Genomic DNA, 19,608 nt, shown 5'->3' with positions numbered 1-19,608 from the left:
TGGCAGGTATTTTTTCAGATTCCTCACACACACCCTGTGGGGATAGATATGCCCCCCCCCGGCCCCCACCACCACCACCACCCCGCATACGTCAGCACACGCATGCCGCAGCCAATGGCGGGGCAGGCGGCGGGCTCCACACGTGTGGGGCCAAAGACAACTGGGCGGATGACAGCTAACTGCGAGCTGCGTCGGAGAAGTCCGCAAAGTCTCGTTTATCCCGAGAGACTGGTCCGAGTCACAAGTGGCAGAGCAGGCCAGTCCTGACCACTTCCACCCGGGGCCGCACACGGAAGAACCACAGCATGCCGGGGCCATTTTCACATTCTTCATTTGCAAAACCAACACAATGTGTAGAAGTCCTCCTTATCTTTCTTTAGTTTTAAAAGTCTCTTTGTCTCGATGTAGATCTTCCTTTATTACCTCCTGCTTCGATTGAAAGTCCAGTTTAGAAAGCTGTTTTATTTTAGATATGTAATCCTCCATGTTAAAAGTGCAAGTGAGAGGTAAAAATAAACACTCTGCTCACTCTTGCTGCTTGTTGTCACTTCTTCTGCAGCCGAGTAGTCGCAAGAAGGATCATTAGCTCCCTCTACCACCAGGAAGGGGGAGTCATTTAATGACTCATACTTGACACACGCAGCTATGGTATATTAATAAAACATAGATGCTTACTGTACTTTTTTAGCATATTTGATAGCTTTGACCTTAAATCCTACTGAATAGCTCTTAATCTTCTTCCCTTTACGCAATTTTAAATGAATGAAATCAGCCTCCTCTATTTTGAAAATGATGATAGGTGAAGTGTCACTCGTGACGTGACAAGTTTGACCCGGTGGAAATTCTAGGCAGGCAGATACTATATACCTGGCGGCAATATAAGGAAATACGGTATTTACTTTGAACACTTAAGTGTCCAGATCAACATCAGATCAATTCGTTAAGTTTAGATTTTTTTCATGTTTTTGCTTGCTTTTATGCCCTTTTTTGTAAAAAGCCCTGTTTTTATGGCAAACAAACACAATTTGCAGCATTTTCACCAAATACGTCCAAAGTGGAATGTTTGATGTGAAGTAATTAGAGCCTTAAATAGGTAAGTAACTCATAACAACATTGATTTTAATTATTTATTATTTTTGAGCCATGACTTTTAAAAATAATCACACTAAAACTCTTGGGGATCCAAAAGGGTCCCTTTCAAAAAAACGATAAAATGGAGTCCGACATTTTAATTTGTACTTTCTATGCTTAAGTGTCCAGATCAACATCAGATCAATTCGTTAAGTTTTCATTTTTTCCTGTTTTTATTTGTTTTAATGCCATTTTGTTTGGTCAAAATCCTGTTTTTTTTATGGCAAACAAACACAATTTGCAGTATTTTCTCCAAATAAGTCCAAAGTGGAATATTCAATGTGAAGTAATCAGAGCCTTAAATAGGTCAGTAACTCATAACAACATTGATTTTATTTATTTATTATTTTGGAGCCATGACTTTTAAAAATAATCACACTAAAACTCTTGGGGATCCAAAAAGGTCCCCTTCAAAAAAACCCGATAAAATTAGTCAGAAATTTTAATTTTTACTTTCTATGCTTAAGTGTCCAAATCAACATCAGATCAATTCGTTAAGTTTAGATTTTTTCATGTTTTTGTTTGTTTTAATGACATTTTTTTTGGACAAATGTTCTGTTTTTTATGGCGAAAGACCACAATTGGCAGTATTTTCTCAAAATAAGTCCAAAGTGGAATATTCGATGTGAAGTAATCGGAGCTCTAAATAGGTCAGTAACTCATAACAACATTGATTTTAATTATTTATTATTTTTGAGCCATGACTTTTAAAAATAATCACACTAAAACTCTTGAGGATCCAAAAGGGTCCCCTTCAAAAAAATGATAAAATGAGTCCGACATTATAATTTTTACTTTCAATGCTTAAGTGTCCAGATCAACATCAGATCAATTCGTTAAGTTTTAATTTTTTCATGTTTTTGTTTGTTTAAATGCCTTTTTTTTGGGGGGGTCAAAAATTCAGTTTTTTATGGCAAACAAACGGGTCAAAAATTCAGTTTTTTATGGCAAACAAACACAATTTGTAGTATTTTCTCCAAATAAGTCCAAAGTGGAATATTTGATGTGAAATAATTAAAGACTTAAATAGGTCAGTAACTCATAACATTGATTTTGTTTATTTATTATTTTTGAGCAATGACTTTTGAAAATAATCACACTGAAACTCTTGGGAATACAAAAGGGTCCCCTTCAAAAAAATGATAATGAGTCCGAGATTATAATTTTTTACTTCCAATGCTTAAGTGTCGAAATCAACACCAGATCAATTCGTTAATTTTAAATGTTTTCATGTTTTTGTTTGTTTTAATGCCATTTTTTTTTGGGGTCAAAATCCTGTTTTTGATGGCAAACAAACACAATTTACAGTATTTTCTCCAGGTATGTCCAAAGTGGAATATTCGATGTGAAGTAATCAGAGCCTTAAATAGGTCAGTAACTCATAACAACATTGATATAATCATTTATTATTTTTGAGCCATGACTTTTGAAAATAATCACACTAAAACTCTTGGGGATCCAAAAAGGTCCCCTTCAAAAAAACAATAAAATGAGTCCGACATTTTAATTTTTACTTTCAATGCTTAAGTGTCCAGATCAACATCAGATCAATTCGTTAAGTTTTCATTTTTTCATGTTTTTGTTTGTTTTAATGCCTTTTTTTGGGGGGGGTCAAAAATTCAGTTTTTTATGGCGAACGAACACAATTTACAGTATTTTCTTCAAATAAGTCCAAAGTGGAATATTTGATGTGAAGTAATTAAATCACCATAAATGATTCCCGGGCGCGGCACCGCTGCTGCCCACTGCTCCCCTCACCTCCCAGGGCGAAATCAAGGGTGATGGGTCAAATGCAGAGAATAATTTCGCCACATCTAGTGTGTGTGTGACTATCATTGGTACTTTAAAGGCCTACTGAAACCCACTACTACCCACTACGCAGTCTGATAGTTTATATATCCATCCATCCATCCATCCATTTCCTGCCGCTTATTCCCTTTGGGGTCCCGGGGGATGCTGGTGCCTATCTCAGCTACAATCGGGCGGAAGGCGGTGTACACCCTGGACAAGTCGCCCCCTCATCACAGGGCCAACACAGATAGACAGACCACATTCACACTCTAGGGACCATTTAGTGTTGCCAATCAACCTATCTCGGAAGCCCAATTTATATATCAATGATGAAATATTAACATTGTAACACATGCCGATACGGTAGAGATGCGCGGTTCCCGGTCTCATCCGCGGAGTCCGCGGATTAACCGCGGGTCGGGCAGTTGACATGACGAAAAAATAGATTTTAATTACATTCGGGCGGGTGGCGGTTGAACCATCCGAAGACATTTGATATACATGGTTCTGGGTTCGGTATCCTTTGCCATTCAAAGAGCCATTTAAGACCCGTGTCATAAACCTAAGAAGACTGCCGGCAGTCACCCAGATACTAAGTATTAGGGCGTGCTATGAAGCCATTGCCTTTGTCGCCTTCTACGACATATACGATCTGCTTGTCAGTCCAGCATCGTGTTGTGTGTGGCTTCCGCGGCAACACGCACACGACTGCAAGGCATACTAGGTGACAGACAGTACACTAATGGTTGTGATATAAACAATTTTAACACTCTTAGTAATATGCGCCACGCTGTGAAGCCACACAATACAAGATTGACAAACACATTTCGGGAGAACATCCAGTAACACAACATAAACGCAACAAAACAAATACCCAGAATCCTTTGTATCCATGACACTACCTGACTATTTTATACGCCCTGCTTCACAGCACGCTCATATTCTTGGCATCAGGATGAACGTTATTGGATAGTTAGCGGTACCAATTGTCTTCATTACTCTGTGGAACAGGTTTAAATAGCTTTATGAGTGGTAAAGGCGGATGACCTCTAATGTATTTCAGCCGGCGGTTGGCGGGCGGGTACGGTCCTGATAATATGTTGGTTCGGGTGGACGACATCTATGGTGATGCGGTTGCGGATGATATAATTGCCTACCCGCGCATCTCTTTTTAGTTTACTAAATTGCAATTTTAAATTTCCCGGGAGTTTATTGTTGAAAACGTCGCAAAATGATGACATGTACGTGTGACGTCACGGACTGTCAGAAAATATCAGCGCTGCGCACACACACACAGCTAAAAGTCGTCTCCTTTAACCGCGTAATTACACAGTATTTTGGATATCTGTGTTGCTGAATATTTTTGCAATTTGTTCAATTAATAATGGAGAAGTCAAAGAAGAAAGATGGAGTTGGGAAGCTTTAGCCTTTAGCCACACAAACAGATTTTCCAGAACAAAAATTAAAAAAAAAATTCGAAAAACTTTAAAATAAGATTTAAATTTGATTCTACAGATTTTCTAGATTTTCCAGAATAATTTTTGGAAATTTTAATAATGATAAGTTTGAAGAAATATTTCACAAATATTCCTTGTCAAAAAAACAGAAGCTAAAACGAAGGATTAAATTAAAATGTATTTAGTATTCTTTATATTAAAAAAATTTAAAAATACTTGAACATTGATTTAATTTGTCAGGAAACAGGAGGAAGGAATTTAACAGGTAAAAAGGTATACGTGTTTAAAAATCCTAAAATCATTTTTAAGGTTGTATTTTTTCTCTAAAATTGTCTTTCTGAAAGTTATAAGAGGCAAAGTAAAAAAAATAAATGAATTGATTTAAATAAGTGAAGACCAAGTCTTTAAAATATTTTCTTGGATTTTCAAATTCTATTTGAGTTTTGTCTCTCTTAGAATTAAAAATGTCGAGCAAAGCGCGACCAGCTTGCTTGTAAATAAATGAAATTTAAATGAGCTCGGGCCCAGCGAAGCGTTTCTGGGTGTTGTTGATAAATGGCTGTGGCTTTGCATAGTCAAGTTTTAACACACACTTACAGATGTAGCGTCAACATAGTCAAATAGAGGCAGCTCACTGGTAAGTGCTGCTATTCGAGCTATTTTTAGAACAGGCCAGCGGGCGACTCATCTGGTCCTTACGGGCGACCTGGTCTAGAGATTTAAAACTTGAATAATAATACTGATTAATTACACACTTTTAACATTTTATTCTACCAAAACCCTTTGGGGTCCCCGGGATCAAGCCTGAGTGGAGGCCCAAATGTAAATTTTTTTATTCAAATACTGTATTGTTTTTTAAAATAAATGGCCCCCGCTTGCTTTGATTATTCAGTGTGCGGCCCTCAGTGGAAAAAGTTTGGACACCCCTGGTGTAGGGTAAGGCCCTCACTCAGCATCCCACCCCCTTTTTTCCCTTAAACACACACACACACACACACACACACACACACACACACACTTGAAAGAGGGCAGTGGCGTGGAAGGAGCTGCATCAGACAAGACGGGACAGAAGATCCTCAAGTTTGGAGGCGGAGATATTACGACGCTCGTAAGTCGTCTTTTCGAAGAAGAAGAAGAAGAAGAAGAGCCAAAATGTGCGCCCGGCAGGGATTTGGTGATTGGAAGATGGAAAGTGGGGGAAGCGACTGGAATATTCTTGTCTCGGCATCGTCTCAGAGGTGAGGACACGTCTTTTTTTCAAAAGTCCACTTTTGCCTCGGGATGAAGGTTCCGACAACAAATTGTTGCAGAAGCTTTTATTCTAAAACTTGAAGACCGATCAATGTCCCGTTGTTGCGTCGGAACTTCCTAATGGTTTTTATGGCCGTTTTTTTGTGTTATCGTTCGGTTGATTCCTGCCCACTCGGCATATTTCCTCACTAATTCCACTGCAGTGACACCAGTGGGTTTTGTGGGAGGTGAGCGTCATGGAAATGTCCCGCAGAGACGGTGACGGGAGGAAGGACGCTACTTTTTAAAGGCGGCTGCTAAACGTGGAGGCACGCGGCACGGCAGGGGGTGCCGGCTGCTCCTCCGCGGGTCAACGGTGGCTCTTAACCCTGAAGGACGCCTGGGTGGACATGTGTCGCCCGTGGGGGGAGTGGGGGGTCGGGGGGGGTCAGGCACCCTGCTGCCCGCTTTGATGTGGCCCGTATCAATCCTTCGCCGAACATGGCGCCCGGTCGCAGAAACAGACAAGCTGCTGTTGGACGTTGCAAGCGTTTAGTCGCTTGAATTCTCATGGCGGCACCGCAAGATATCACGTAACGGAAACCACAATATCATATAATATAAACCACAAAATCGTATGAAATAAACGTCATTATCGTACAACATAAACATCAGTATCGAATTAAATAAACCTCAATATCGGACAGCATAAAGATCCAAATCTTACAAAATAAACATCAGTATCGGACAAAATAAACCTCATTATCGTCCGAAATAAAACTCAATATCGTTTTATATAAACAATATTGTACAAAATAAACATTGCACAAAATAAACCTCAATATTGTACAACAGAAATCTAAATATCATAAAATATAAACATTAATATGGTACCAAATAAACCAAAATATCATACAAAATACACATCAATATCATAAAAAAATTTATCTAAATATCAGACAACTTAAACATCAATATCGTACAAAATAAACATCAACATCTTACTGAATAAACATCAATACTATACAAAATAAACATCATCATCGCATGAAAAATAAACCTCAATATCATACAAAAAACCTAAATATCATACAACATACACATCAATATCGTAAAAAATTTACCTAAATATCATACAACATAAACATCGATATCTTACAATGTAAAACTAAACATCATACAATATTAACCACAATATCGTACTAAATAAACCACAATATCATACAAAATAAACCACAATATCTGAATCAGACATACTTTATTAATCCCTGAGGGGAAATTTAAAAATCATACAAAATTAACTACAATGACATAAAAAAATCAACTTTATTGTTTTACAAAACCTAAACCACAATATCCTACAAAAAACATCATGCAAAATAAACGACAACATCGTCCTAAATGAACTTCATATCCTACAAAATAAACCACAATATCGAACAAAATGAACTACAATATCGCAAAGGATAAAATGCAATATTTTCTAACATCTTAACTACAATATCATATAAAATAAACCACAATATCATATAAAATAAACCACAGTATCATATAAAATAAACCACAATATCATCCAAAATAAACCACAATATCATATAAAATAAACCACAATATCGTACAAAATAAACCACAATTTCATACTAAATGAATCTCACATCATATAAAATATAACAAAATATCACAAAAAAGTACAATTTTGTATAACATTTTAACCACAAAATTCTACAAAATAAACCATCGTACAGAATGAACCACTATATCATTCAAAATAAAACCACAATATCATACAACATAAACTACAATATCGTACAAAATAAATCACAATATCATACAAAATAAACCACAATGTCATAAAACAAACCACAATATCGTACAAAATGAACTACAATATCGCAAATAAATAAAATGCAATATTTTCTAATATCTAAACCACAATATTCTACAAAATAAACCACCAAATCGTAAAAGAAATAAACCACAAATCATACTAAATGAACCTCATATCATACAAAATAAAACATAATATCGCAAAATAAATACAATACTGCATAACATCCAAACAACAATATCCTACAAAATAAACCATAGTAAAAAATAAACCACAAAAATCGTAAAAATAATAAACCACAATTTCGTACAAAATAAACCACAAATCATACTAAATGGACCTCATATCATACAAAATACAATACAATATCGCAAAACAAATACAATACTGTAAAACAAGAGTCACCAACCTTTTTGAAACCAAGAGCTACTTCTTGGGTACTGATTAATGCGAAGGGCTACCAGTTTGATACACAAATAAATTGCCAGAAATAGCCAATTTGCTCAATTTACCTTTAATAAATGAATATATATATATATATATATATATATATATATATATATATATATATATATATATATAGGTATTTCTGTTTGTCATTCCGTCATACATTTTCTTTCCTTTACGGAAGGTTTTTTGTAGAGAATAAATGATGAAAAAAACAATTAATTGAACGGTAGAAGAGGAGAAAAAAGGGAAAAAAAATGAAAATAAAATTTTGAAACAGTTTATCTTCAATTTCAACTCTTTAAAATTCCAAATTCAACCAGAAAAAATGAAGACAAAAACTAGCTAATTCGAATCTTTTTGGAAAAAATTTAAAAAATAATTTATGGAACATCATTAGTAATTTTTCCTGATTAAGATTCATTTTAGAATTTTGATGACATGTTTTAAATAGGTTAAAATCCAATCTGCACTTTGTTAGAATATATAACAAATTGGACCAAGCTCTATTTCTAACAAAGACAAATCATTATTTCTTCTAGATTTTTCAGAATTTGTTTTTTAAAAGAAATTCAAAAGACTTTGAAATAAGATTTAAATTTTATTCTACAGATTTTCTAGATTTGCCAGGATATTTTTTATTTATTTTAATCATAATAAGTTTGAAGAAATATTTCACAAATATTCTTTGTCGAAAAAACAGAAGCTAAAATGAAGAATTAAATAAAAATGTATTTATTATTCTTACAAAAAAAAACTTAAACATTGATTTAAATTGTCAGGAAAAAAAGAGGAAGGAATTTAAAAAGGAATATGTATTTAAAAGTCCTAGAATCATTTTATGGTTGTATTTTTTCTCTAAAATTGTCTTTCTGAAAGTTATAAGAAGCAAAGTAAAAAAAAAAAAAATGAATTTATTTAAACAAGTGAAGACCAAGTCTTTAAAATATTTTCTTGGATTTTCAAATTCTATTTGAGTTTTGTCTCTCTTAGAATTAAAAATGTCGAGCGAAGCGAGACCAGCTTTCTAGTAAATAAATCAAATTTAAAAAAATAGAGGCAGCTCACTGGTAAGTGCTGCTATTTGAGCTATTTTTAGAACAGGCCACCGGGCGACTCATCTGGTCCTTACGGGCTACCTGGTGCAGGTGACCCCTGCTGTATAACATCTAAACCACAGTATCCTACAAAATAAACCATCGTACAAAATAAACCAAAAAAATCATTTAAAAAAATAAACAACAATATCGTACAAAATAAACCACAATATCATACTAAATGAACCTCATATCATACAAAATAAAACACAATATCATACTAAATGAACCTCATATCATTCTAAATAAAACAATATCGCAAAAAAAAAAAAAATACAATATTGTATAACATCTACACCACAAAATCCTGCAAAACAAACCATTGGACAGAATGAACCACTATATCGTACAAAATAAACCACAATATCATACAACATAAACTACAATATCGTACAAAATAATGCACAATATTGTACAAAATAAAGTGTTGCGAGCTCGACGCATTTCGGATGCGCGTGTGTTGTCACCTCTAGATGCTACAGGACAGGAGCAAGCAGGATTGAAGGTAGGAGCTTATTTAATATCCAAAACACAAAATAACACTTGACAAAGAGTAAAAATAAAGGTGTGCCAAAGCAAGGAAATCTAAATGCTAATGCCAGCAAGAGGCGAGTCCACAAGTCCAAAAGTGGCGCGTGCCGAACACTCGGAAGCTAAGCTGAGACTTAGCAGAGTCAATACAAAAAAAACAGGAACCAACGCAACTGTTGCAAGAAGCAAACAAAACGTCCAGACTGAAACTCAGGTAGCAGGCAGGCTAAATACCAACACAATAATCAAAACCAGGTGTGCGTCAGAAAGTAAGTGCAGGTGGAGCAAATGAAGTAACCATGGTGACAAATATAAACTAGGAAGTGCTCGAACGAAAGGATCGGCAGAGTCCAGAAATGATCAAAACACAAAAAAGGATACAAACATAAACTAGAGATGTGATCCGGGGAACCAGATCACAACATAAAGCACAATATTGTAGAAAGAAAACCTGTGGAACATTTTACCAGAAAGCCTCAGGACTGCAGTGAGCCTTGAACTTAAAAAAATGTTGACGACACAACTTATCAATCAGGCTTTTCACTAATCATAGTTTTTTTATTGGGTTTTTACGTATTTAAATGTTTACATTGGTTTTATTGTATGTTTTGTGCTGTATATATATATATATATATATATATATATATATATATATATATATATCCCCTGAAGAGCAGGGAAACCTGCAAAACAGGCTTGTAGGGAAGAAAAAGTCCCTGTGTTTCTGTGTGTTCTCTTCTTCAATTATTGTTATTTCTTTTGTTTGTTTGTTTTGTTTTGTTTTGTTTTGTTTTGTTTTGTGCAGCACTTTGTGTTTGCCACTTGCCTGTGCATGAAAAGCGTTATGCAAATAAAGTTTGATTTGATAATACAAAATAAACCAAAATAAGGTATAAAATGAAGTAAAACACCAGACGTAATAAAACACAACATTGTAAAACGTAAACTACGATTATTGTACAACATAACCCACATTAGCATCGAGTAAAAACAACATATCGTACATATGTGAAAATTACACTACTATTTTGTACCCAATAACCACAAAATCACAAAATATACAGGACAGTAAGATTTACTAGAAAATAAACTACAATATCATACACAATAAACCATACTATTAAACATAAACTAAATGATCATAAACCATAAACTATAATAGCGGACAAAATAAACCATAAAATCATAAAAAATTCAACCTAAATATGATTCAACTTAAACATATCATACAACATAAATCCCAACACAATACAAAATAAAGCACAACAACGTTTAAAATCAACTCATTTATTTTACAAAAGAAAGCACAATTTCACACTAAAAATCTACAAAAATCACCAAAAATAAACTACGATGTCTTAAAAATTAAATTTAATCAGACCACAATATAAACCACAATATCGTACAAAAAACTTCAGTATCGCACAAAATTGACTAGAATAGTTTGTGTATTACAATATTGTGCGATGTCATACAATATTGTGGTTTATAATAATATTACACAGCATAAAGCACAGTATAAAGTACGACACAAAGCACAATATCGTACGACATAAAAACAAAATATCGTACAACATAAAGCACAATATCGTACAACATAAAGCAAAATGTCATATGCTATATAAATTACAATATTGTACAAAATAAAGCACAATATCGCACGACAACATATTACACTATTGTACGATATAAAGCATATCATTGTACGACATAAAGCACAATATTGTGTGACATAAATTACAACATCGTACGACATGAAGCACAATATTGTACGATACAAACTCCAACATAGTATGACGTGACACACAATATCGTACAACATAAAGTACAACATAGTGTGATGTGAAGCACAATATCGTAGGACATAAATGACTACATCGTAGGACATAAATTACGACATCGTACGACGTGAATCACAACATCGTAGGACATAAATGACAACATCGTAGGATACAAATGAAAACATTGTACAACATAAATGACAACATCGTAGGACATAAATGACAACATCGTAGGACATGAATGACAACATCGTAGGACATAAATGAAATCATTGTACGACATAAATGACTACATCGTAGGACATAAATTACGACATCGTATGACGTGAAGCACAACATCGTAGGACATAAATGACAACATCGTTTGACGTTTAGCACAATATTGTAGGACATAAATTACAACATCGTACGACATGAAGCACAACATCGTAGGACATAAATGAAAACATCGTACGACATGAAGCACAACACCGTAGGAGAAGAATGACAACATAGTGCGACATGAAGCACAATTTCATACAACATAAATTACAACATCGTACAATTTTGAAGCACAACATCGTACGACATAAATGACAACATCGTACGACATGAAGCACAATATTGTAGGACATAAATGACAACATCGTACGACATGAAGCACAACATCGTAGGACTTAAATGACAATATCTTACGATGTGTAACACAATTTCATACGACATAAATTACAACATCGTACGACATGAAGCACAATATCGTAGGACATAAATGACAACATCGTACGACATGAAGCACAACATCGTAGGACATAAATGACAATATCTTACGATGTGTAACACAATTTCATACGACAAATGACAACATCGTACGACATGAAGCACAACATCGTACGACATGAATGACAACATCGTACGACATGAAGCACAATATCGTAGGACATAAATGACAACATCGTACGACATGAAGCACAACATCGTAGGACATAAATGACAATATCTTACGATGTGTAACACAATTTCATACGACAAATGACAACATCGTACGACATGAAGCACAACATCGTACGACATGAATGACAACATCGTACGACATGAAGCACAATATCGTAGGACATAAATTACAATATCGTACGATGTGTAGCACAATTTCATATGACATAAATTACAACATCGTACAACGTTGAAGCACAACATCGTAGGACATAAAACACAACATCGTAGGACATAAATGACAACACCGTTCGACATGAAGCAAAATATCGTAGGACATAAATTACATACGATGTGCAGCACAATATAATATGACATAAATGACAACATCGTACAACGTTGAAGGACAACGTCGTACGACATAAATGACAACATCGTACGACATGAAGCACAATATTGTAGGAGATAAATGACAACATCGTACGACATGAAGCACAACATTGTAGGAGATAAATGACAACATCGTATGACGTAAATGACAACATGGTAGGACATAAATGCCAACATGGTAGGACGTGAAGTACAACATCGTAGGACGTAAATCCCAACATTGTAGGACGGGAAGCACAACATGGTAGGACATAAATGAGAAAATGGTAGGACATAAATGAGAACATGGTAGGACGTGAAGCACAACATCGTAGGACATAAATGACAACATCGTACAACATAAATGACAACATCGACGACATAAATGACAACATCGTACGACATAAATTACAACATCGTACGATGTAAATGACAACATTCTAGGACATAAATGCCAACATGGTAGGACGTGAAGTACAACATCGTAGGACATAAATCCCAACATTGTAGGACGTGAAGCACAACATGGTAGGACTTAAATGAGAACATGGTAGGACATAAATGAGAACATGGTAGGACGTGAAGCACAACATGGTAGGACATAAATGAGAACATGGTAGGACGTGAAGCACAACATGGTAGGACATAAATGAGAACATGGTAGGATGTGAAGCACAACATGGTAGGACATAAATGAGAACATGGTAGGACGTGAAGCACAAGATGGTAGGACATAAATGAGAACATGGTAGGACATAAATGAGAACATGGTAGGACGTGAAGCACAAGATGGTAGGAAATAAATGAGAACATGGTAGGACGTGAAGCACAACATGGTAGGACATAAATGAAAACATGGTAGGATGTGAAGCACAACATGGTAGGACATAAATGAGAACATGGTAGAACGTGAATCACAAGATGGTAGGACATAAATGAGAACATGGTAGGACGTGAAGCACAGCATGGTAGGACATAAATGAGAACATGGTAGGACGTGAAGCACAAGCTGGTAGGACATAAATGAGAACATGGTAGGACATAAATGAGAACATTGTAGGACGTGAAGCACAAGCTGGTAGGACATAAATAAGAACATGAGAGAACATGGTAGGACATAAATGAGAACATGGTAGGACGTGAAGCACAAGATGGTAGGACATAAATGAGAACATGGTAGGACGTGAAGCACAGCATGGTAGGACATAAATGAGAACATGGTAGGACGTGAAGCACAAGCTGGTAGGACATAAATGAGAACATGGTAGGACATAAATGAGAACATTGTAGGACGTGAAGCACAAGCTGGTAGGACATAAATAAGAACATGAGAGAACATGGTAGGACATAAATGAGAACATGGTAGGACGTGAAGCACAAGATGGTAGGACATAAATGAGAACATTGTAGGACATAAATGAGAACATGGTAGGACGTAAAGCACAAGCTGGTAGGACATAAATGAGAACATGGTAGGAGATAAATGAGAACATGGTAGGACATAAATGAGAACATGGTAGGACGTGAAGCACAAGATGGTAGGACATAAATGAGAACATTGTAGGACATAAATGAGAACATAGTAGGACGTGAAGCACAAGATGGTAGGACATAAATGAGAACATGGTAGGACGTGAAGGAAGGAAGAGCAGTAGAATCCTCCAGAGGGGTCCCAAAGGAGCCACTTAGGATGATTGGCGTCCAACTGAAGACCCGAACGAACGCGGCAGCTGTCAAAGTTGGATTTATGCTCAGTCCGACTCCTCCCACTCCGAGAATCCCATCCGTGATTTACTCAAATCAGCGCTGCCGCCGTGCCTGAAGAATGTCAGCCCATAAAAGTGCCAAGACTGTGCCAGCTGCCGGCGCTTTCTGCCACCACACAAACCATGGAGGTTTTCATCCTCGCCGCTTTTCTGCCACCACACAAACCATGGAGGTTTTCATCCTCGCCGCTTTTCTGCCACCACACAAACCATGGAGGTTTTCATCCTCGCCGCTTTTCTGCCACCACACGAGGATCGTCAAGCGGCCATGAAGTCCTCATCCATTACACAGGAAAACTTTCCCATCAGAAATATTGTCAACTCAACTCATCCCTTCCAGTCGGCCGACACGGATCTCCATATCATACAACATAAATATCAATATCATGCAGCGTAAACATCAATATCATACAACATAAACATCAATATGATTCAGCGTAAACATCAATATCATACAACATAAACATCAATATCATACAGCATAAACATCAATATGATTCAGCGTAAACATCAATATCATACAACATAAACATCAATATCATACAGCATAAACATCAATATGATTCAGCGTAAACATCAATATCATACAACATAAACATCAATATGATTCAGCGTAAACATCAATATCATACAACATAAACATCAATATCATACAGCATAAATATCAATATCATGCAGCGTAAACAGCAATATCATACAACATAAACATCAATATGATTCAGCGTAAACATCAATATCATACAACATACACATCAATATCGCGCAACATAAACATCAATATCGTACAACATAAATATCAATATCATACAACATAAAAATCAATATCGTACAACATAAACATTAATATGACAGAATAATACTAATCAATGTGTTACAACATAAACATCAATATCATGCAGCGTAAACATCAATATCATACAACATAAAAATCAATATCATACAGTATAAATGTCAATATCATGCAGCGTAAACATCAATATCATACAACATAAACATCAATATCTTACAGCGTAAACATCAATATCGTACAACATAAATATCAATATCATACAACATAAACATCAATATTGTACAACATAAACATTAATATGACACAATAATAATAATCAATGTGTTCCAACATAAACATCAATATCATACAGCATAAACATCAATATCATAAAGCATAAACATCAATATCATGCAACATAAACATCCATATCGTACAACATAAACATCAATATCGTACAACATGAATATCAATATCATAGAACATTAACATCAATATCGTACAACATAAACATCCATATCATACAACATAAATATCAATATTGTACAACATAAACATCAATATCACACAACATAATAATAAATATCGTACAACATAAACATTAATATCACACATCATAATAATCAATATCATACAACATAAACATCAATATCATCCAAAGTAAACATTGATATCATACAATATAAACATCAATATGGTACAACATAAACATCAATATCGTATAACATAAACAACAATATAAACATCAGTATCGTACAACATAAACATCATTATCATACAGTGTAAACGTTGATATCATACAGCATAAACATCAATATCATACAGCATAAACATCAAGTAGAAAATAAACTCCAGTAAGATAAAAAAAAATACATGACAATATCCTAAAACATGAACTACAATAAGCTAAAAATCATCAAACATGAACATCCAGACACTTTATGAACACGGCCCACGTGACAGCTGCGTTGACATGATCTTACATTTTAAAAAAGTACAGTGAATGAGATGTTTAGAAAGAGCAAAGTTGTTTTCTTTTGAAACGTTGTCTTGTCCAGATGTTGAGAGAATGACACACTTGTGTTTATATCCCTGCCTCCCGCATGTCGAGTCCAGCAGCTCCCACTAATAACCTTCCCTGCGACATCCTCGGCACCAACTAACCTCCTCAATGGAGCCGTCTGGCTCCTTGCCTCCACCTTCCCCTTACACCTTCCCCATCCTCCCCAACCTGTCCCTGCCTTCCTCCGCCCCCTCCACCTCTCCCAGCCTGGCCTCCACAGCTCTGTTCTGCTCGCTCCTGTCCCTGCTCTCCCTTCTGGGCATCATAGGGAACTTGTACACTCTGGTGCTCCTCCTGAGGCGCAGGAGGGGCAGGAGGAGAAGCAGGGTGGGACTAACCTGCTGCTTGATGAGAGTACCTGCGCCCTCGTGCCTGGCCGACCCTTCCTCCGGCTCCCCTTCCTCCTCGCCGCTCTCCTCCACCACCTCCTCGTCCTCCCTCCACCTCCAGGTGCTGAGCCTGGCTCTGGCCGACCTGCTCTACCTGTTCACCGCCCCCTTCATCGTCTATGACAGCCTGGCGTCCGGCTGGGCCTTCGGCGAGCTGGGCTGCCGCCTCCTCCTGAGTCTGGACCTCCTCACCATGCACGCGTCCATCTTCACGCTGACTGCCATGAGCCTGGACCGCTACCGGGCCGTGGCACACCCGCTGCACACCTCCTCCACGAACTCCTCGGGTCTGCTGAGAGTGAGCTTGGCCTGGGGGCTGGCTGTGGCTCTGAGCCTTCCCATGATGATCACCCTGCACCTAGAGGACGGGGAGGACCAGGAGGGCCAGCTGTGTGTGCCCGCGTGGGACGAGCAAAGCTCCAAGGCCTACCTAAGCGTGCTCTTCTGCACCAGCATTCTTGGCCCTGGCCTGGGTATCGGGGCTCTCTATGCTACGCTCGGCCGCCTCTATTGGGTGTCTCAAACCCGTGCACCATGGGGTACCGGAACTAGCACTGCTTGCCCTGCCCGCGCTCCAAAACCCAAAGTCCTTCTCCTCATCTTGGGCATCGTCCTGGCATTTTGGGCCTGCTTTCTCCCTTTCTGGATCTGGCAGCTCCTGCCTCTGTACCAGCCGGATATGCTAAGGACGGTACCGGTGGGCACACAGGTCACGGTCAACCGGATCCTGACGGGGCTGACATACGGAAACTCTTGCGTGAATCCATTCTTTTACACACTACTGACCGGCAAAAGAAGACGCAACCGGCAGACGCTGACGTCGGCAAATCAGCTTTGCCGCAAGAGCAGTCCGATGCGGTAAAGGTTCTGGAACTGCCTTACGCGACAACCGTACAATATGTGTGTTTTCTCACAAAGAAGCCAAACGTGCTATAATTTCGTACTTTTTTGGTTTTTACAATGGACACCACCAATAATTCTATTTGTGTCAGTCAGAACAGAACTGCTTGAAGAATACATTTTGTTTTATAAACAGTGCAAAGATGACAATCTACGTCAGTCAGAGGGGTCCAGAATGTGTCCTTCAGCTCAAACAAGAAAAGCTAAGAAATTCATTATAATACACATCCATAACACAAATCTGAGATCCAGGCTGGTTTTCTTTCAAATATCTACAGGAGGTTCCCGCGTTTTGTGGGACATTCCTGTAGAGATAGGGGGAGAAGCTCTGTCATTCGGGAGGCGCTAATAGTAAAGTCCTCCACGTGAAGAGGAGCCAGATGAGGTGGTTCGGGCATCCGGTCAGAATGTGCATATGTTTAGAGCTCGTCCGACCGGTAGGAGATCACAGGGAAGACCCAGGACACTGCGGGGAGACTTAAGTCCCCCGGTTGGCCTGGGAACGCCTCGCGGTCCCCGGGGTAGAGCTGGACTAAGTGGTTGGGGAGAAGGAAGTCTGGGCTTTTCTGCTTAGGCTGCTGCCGACCTCAGATAAGTGGGAGAAGATGGATGGATGGCAATTCATTTGATGTCCAATTTTAGCGTCGGAACTGAACCCCAAAGTCACTCAGGTAAAGGGGTTATTTTATGATTTTTGTCCCCACAACATGCAATGATGGTTCCTTGGTCCAAATTCTGCATAGATTATACTGTAGAGACCGACCTTCAAGCCACTTTTTGACAGAGTAGTTGGATCCAGATCAAGCCCTCCTTACCAAACCCCCTCAGGCTGACTGGACATTTGTCCCCACCCCGGTAGCCATGTTTAATTGTTGTTGTTTTTTTTTTTGCTTTGCTCAAACCGGTGACAGCCTGCAGTCGTCTGTTTTGAGTGACTTTCACCACAACACAACTTCGCAAATGAAATAACGAGACCAGCGGCTCACTGTGGTTCGGTAGCGGCTCAGGTTGTAGACGATGCAGGGGAGAGAAAGGAAGGAAGCCCGGCTACAAATATGGTACGATACGCTAGCTGAGGTTAAACTTCTACTTGGACTTATACATGTACCGAGTCTTTATCCCTCCAATGCTAAACCTTGGGCGTATACATGTACAGAGTCTTTATCCCTCTAAACCTTGGACATATACATGGACCGAGTATTTATCCCTCCAATGCTGAAAATTAGACCTATACATGTACAGAGTCCTTATCCCTCCAATGCTAATCCTTGGACGTATACATGAACCGAGTTTTTATCCCTCCAATGCTAAACCTTGTACCGAGTCATTATCCCTCTAAACCTTGGACGTATACATGTAAAGAGTCCTTATCCCTCCAATGCTAAACCTTTGGACGTATACATGTACCGAATCCTTGTCCCTCCAATGCTAATCCTTGGATGTATACATGTACCGAGTCTTTATCCCTCCAATGCTAAACCTTGGACGTATACATGAACCGAGTCTTTATCCCTCCGATGCTAAACCTTGGGCGTATATATATACAGAGTCTTTATCCCTCTAAACCTTGGACGTACACATATACCAAGTCTTTATCCCTCCAATGCTAAACCTTTGGACATATAAATGTGCAGAGTCCTTCTCCCTCCAATGCTAATCCTTGGACGTATACATGTACCAAGTCTTTAGCACTCCAATCCCAATTGGACGTATACATGTACAGAGTCTTTATCCCTCCAATGCTAATCCTTGGATGTGGACAAGCAGAGACTCTATCCCTCCAATGCTAAAACTTGGACGTATACATGTACCGAGTCTTTAGCCCTCCAATGCCAAACCCTGGACAAATACATGTACAGAGTCTTTAGCCTTCCAATGCCAAACCCTGGACATAGACATGTACCGAGTCTTTAGCCTTCCAATGCCAAACCCTGGACGAATACATGTACCAAGTCTTTAGCCCTCCAATGCCAAACCCTGGACAGTCTTTAGCCTTCCAATGACAAACCCTGGAAAAATACATGTACCGAGTCTTTAGCCTTCCAATGCCAAACCCTAGACGTATACATGTACCGAGTCTTTAGCCCTCCAATGCCAAACCCTGGACAAATTCATGTACCGAGTCTTTAGCCTTCCAATGCCAAACCCTG

General features: G+C 38.0%; 1 protein-coding gene across 1 annotated transcript; it reads left to right on the top strand.

The window, feature by feature from the left end:
* Nucleotides 1-16,229: 16,229 nt before the first annotated feature.
* uts2r3 (urotensin-2 receptor 3) lies at nucleotides 16,230-17,619 on the top strand. Its single transcript, XM_061914699.1, has one exon. The coding sequence runs from the start codon at nucleotides 16,278-16,280 to the stop codon at nucleotides 17,418-17,420; it is 1,143 nt and encodes a 380-aa protein (XP_061770683.1). The 5' UTR covers nucleotides 16,230-16,277; the 3' UTR covers nucleotides 17,421-17,619.
* The last annotated feature ends 1,989 nt before the right edge of the window (nucleotides 17,620-19,608 follow it).

The sequence above is a fragment of the Nerophis ophidion genome, linkage group LG11, assembly GCF_033978795.1.
Source record: "Nerophis ophidion isolate RoL-2023_Sa linkage group LG11, RoL_Noph_v1.0, whole genome shotgun sequence".
Lineage (NCBI taxonomy): Eukaryota > Metazoa > Chordata > Actinopteri > Syngnathiformes > Syngnathidae > Nerophis > Nerophis ophidion.
This window is presented reverse-complemented; position numbering and strand designations above follow the sequence as displayed.

Bases quoted from the DNA above. Each gene is read 5' to 3' on its own strand.
- uts2r3 (XM_061914699.1), top strand. From the start codon at position 16,278: ATGGAGCCGTCTGGCTCCTTGCCTCCACCTTCCCCTTACACCTTCCCC.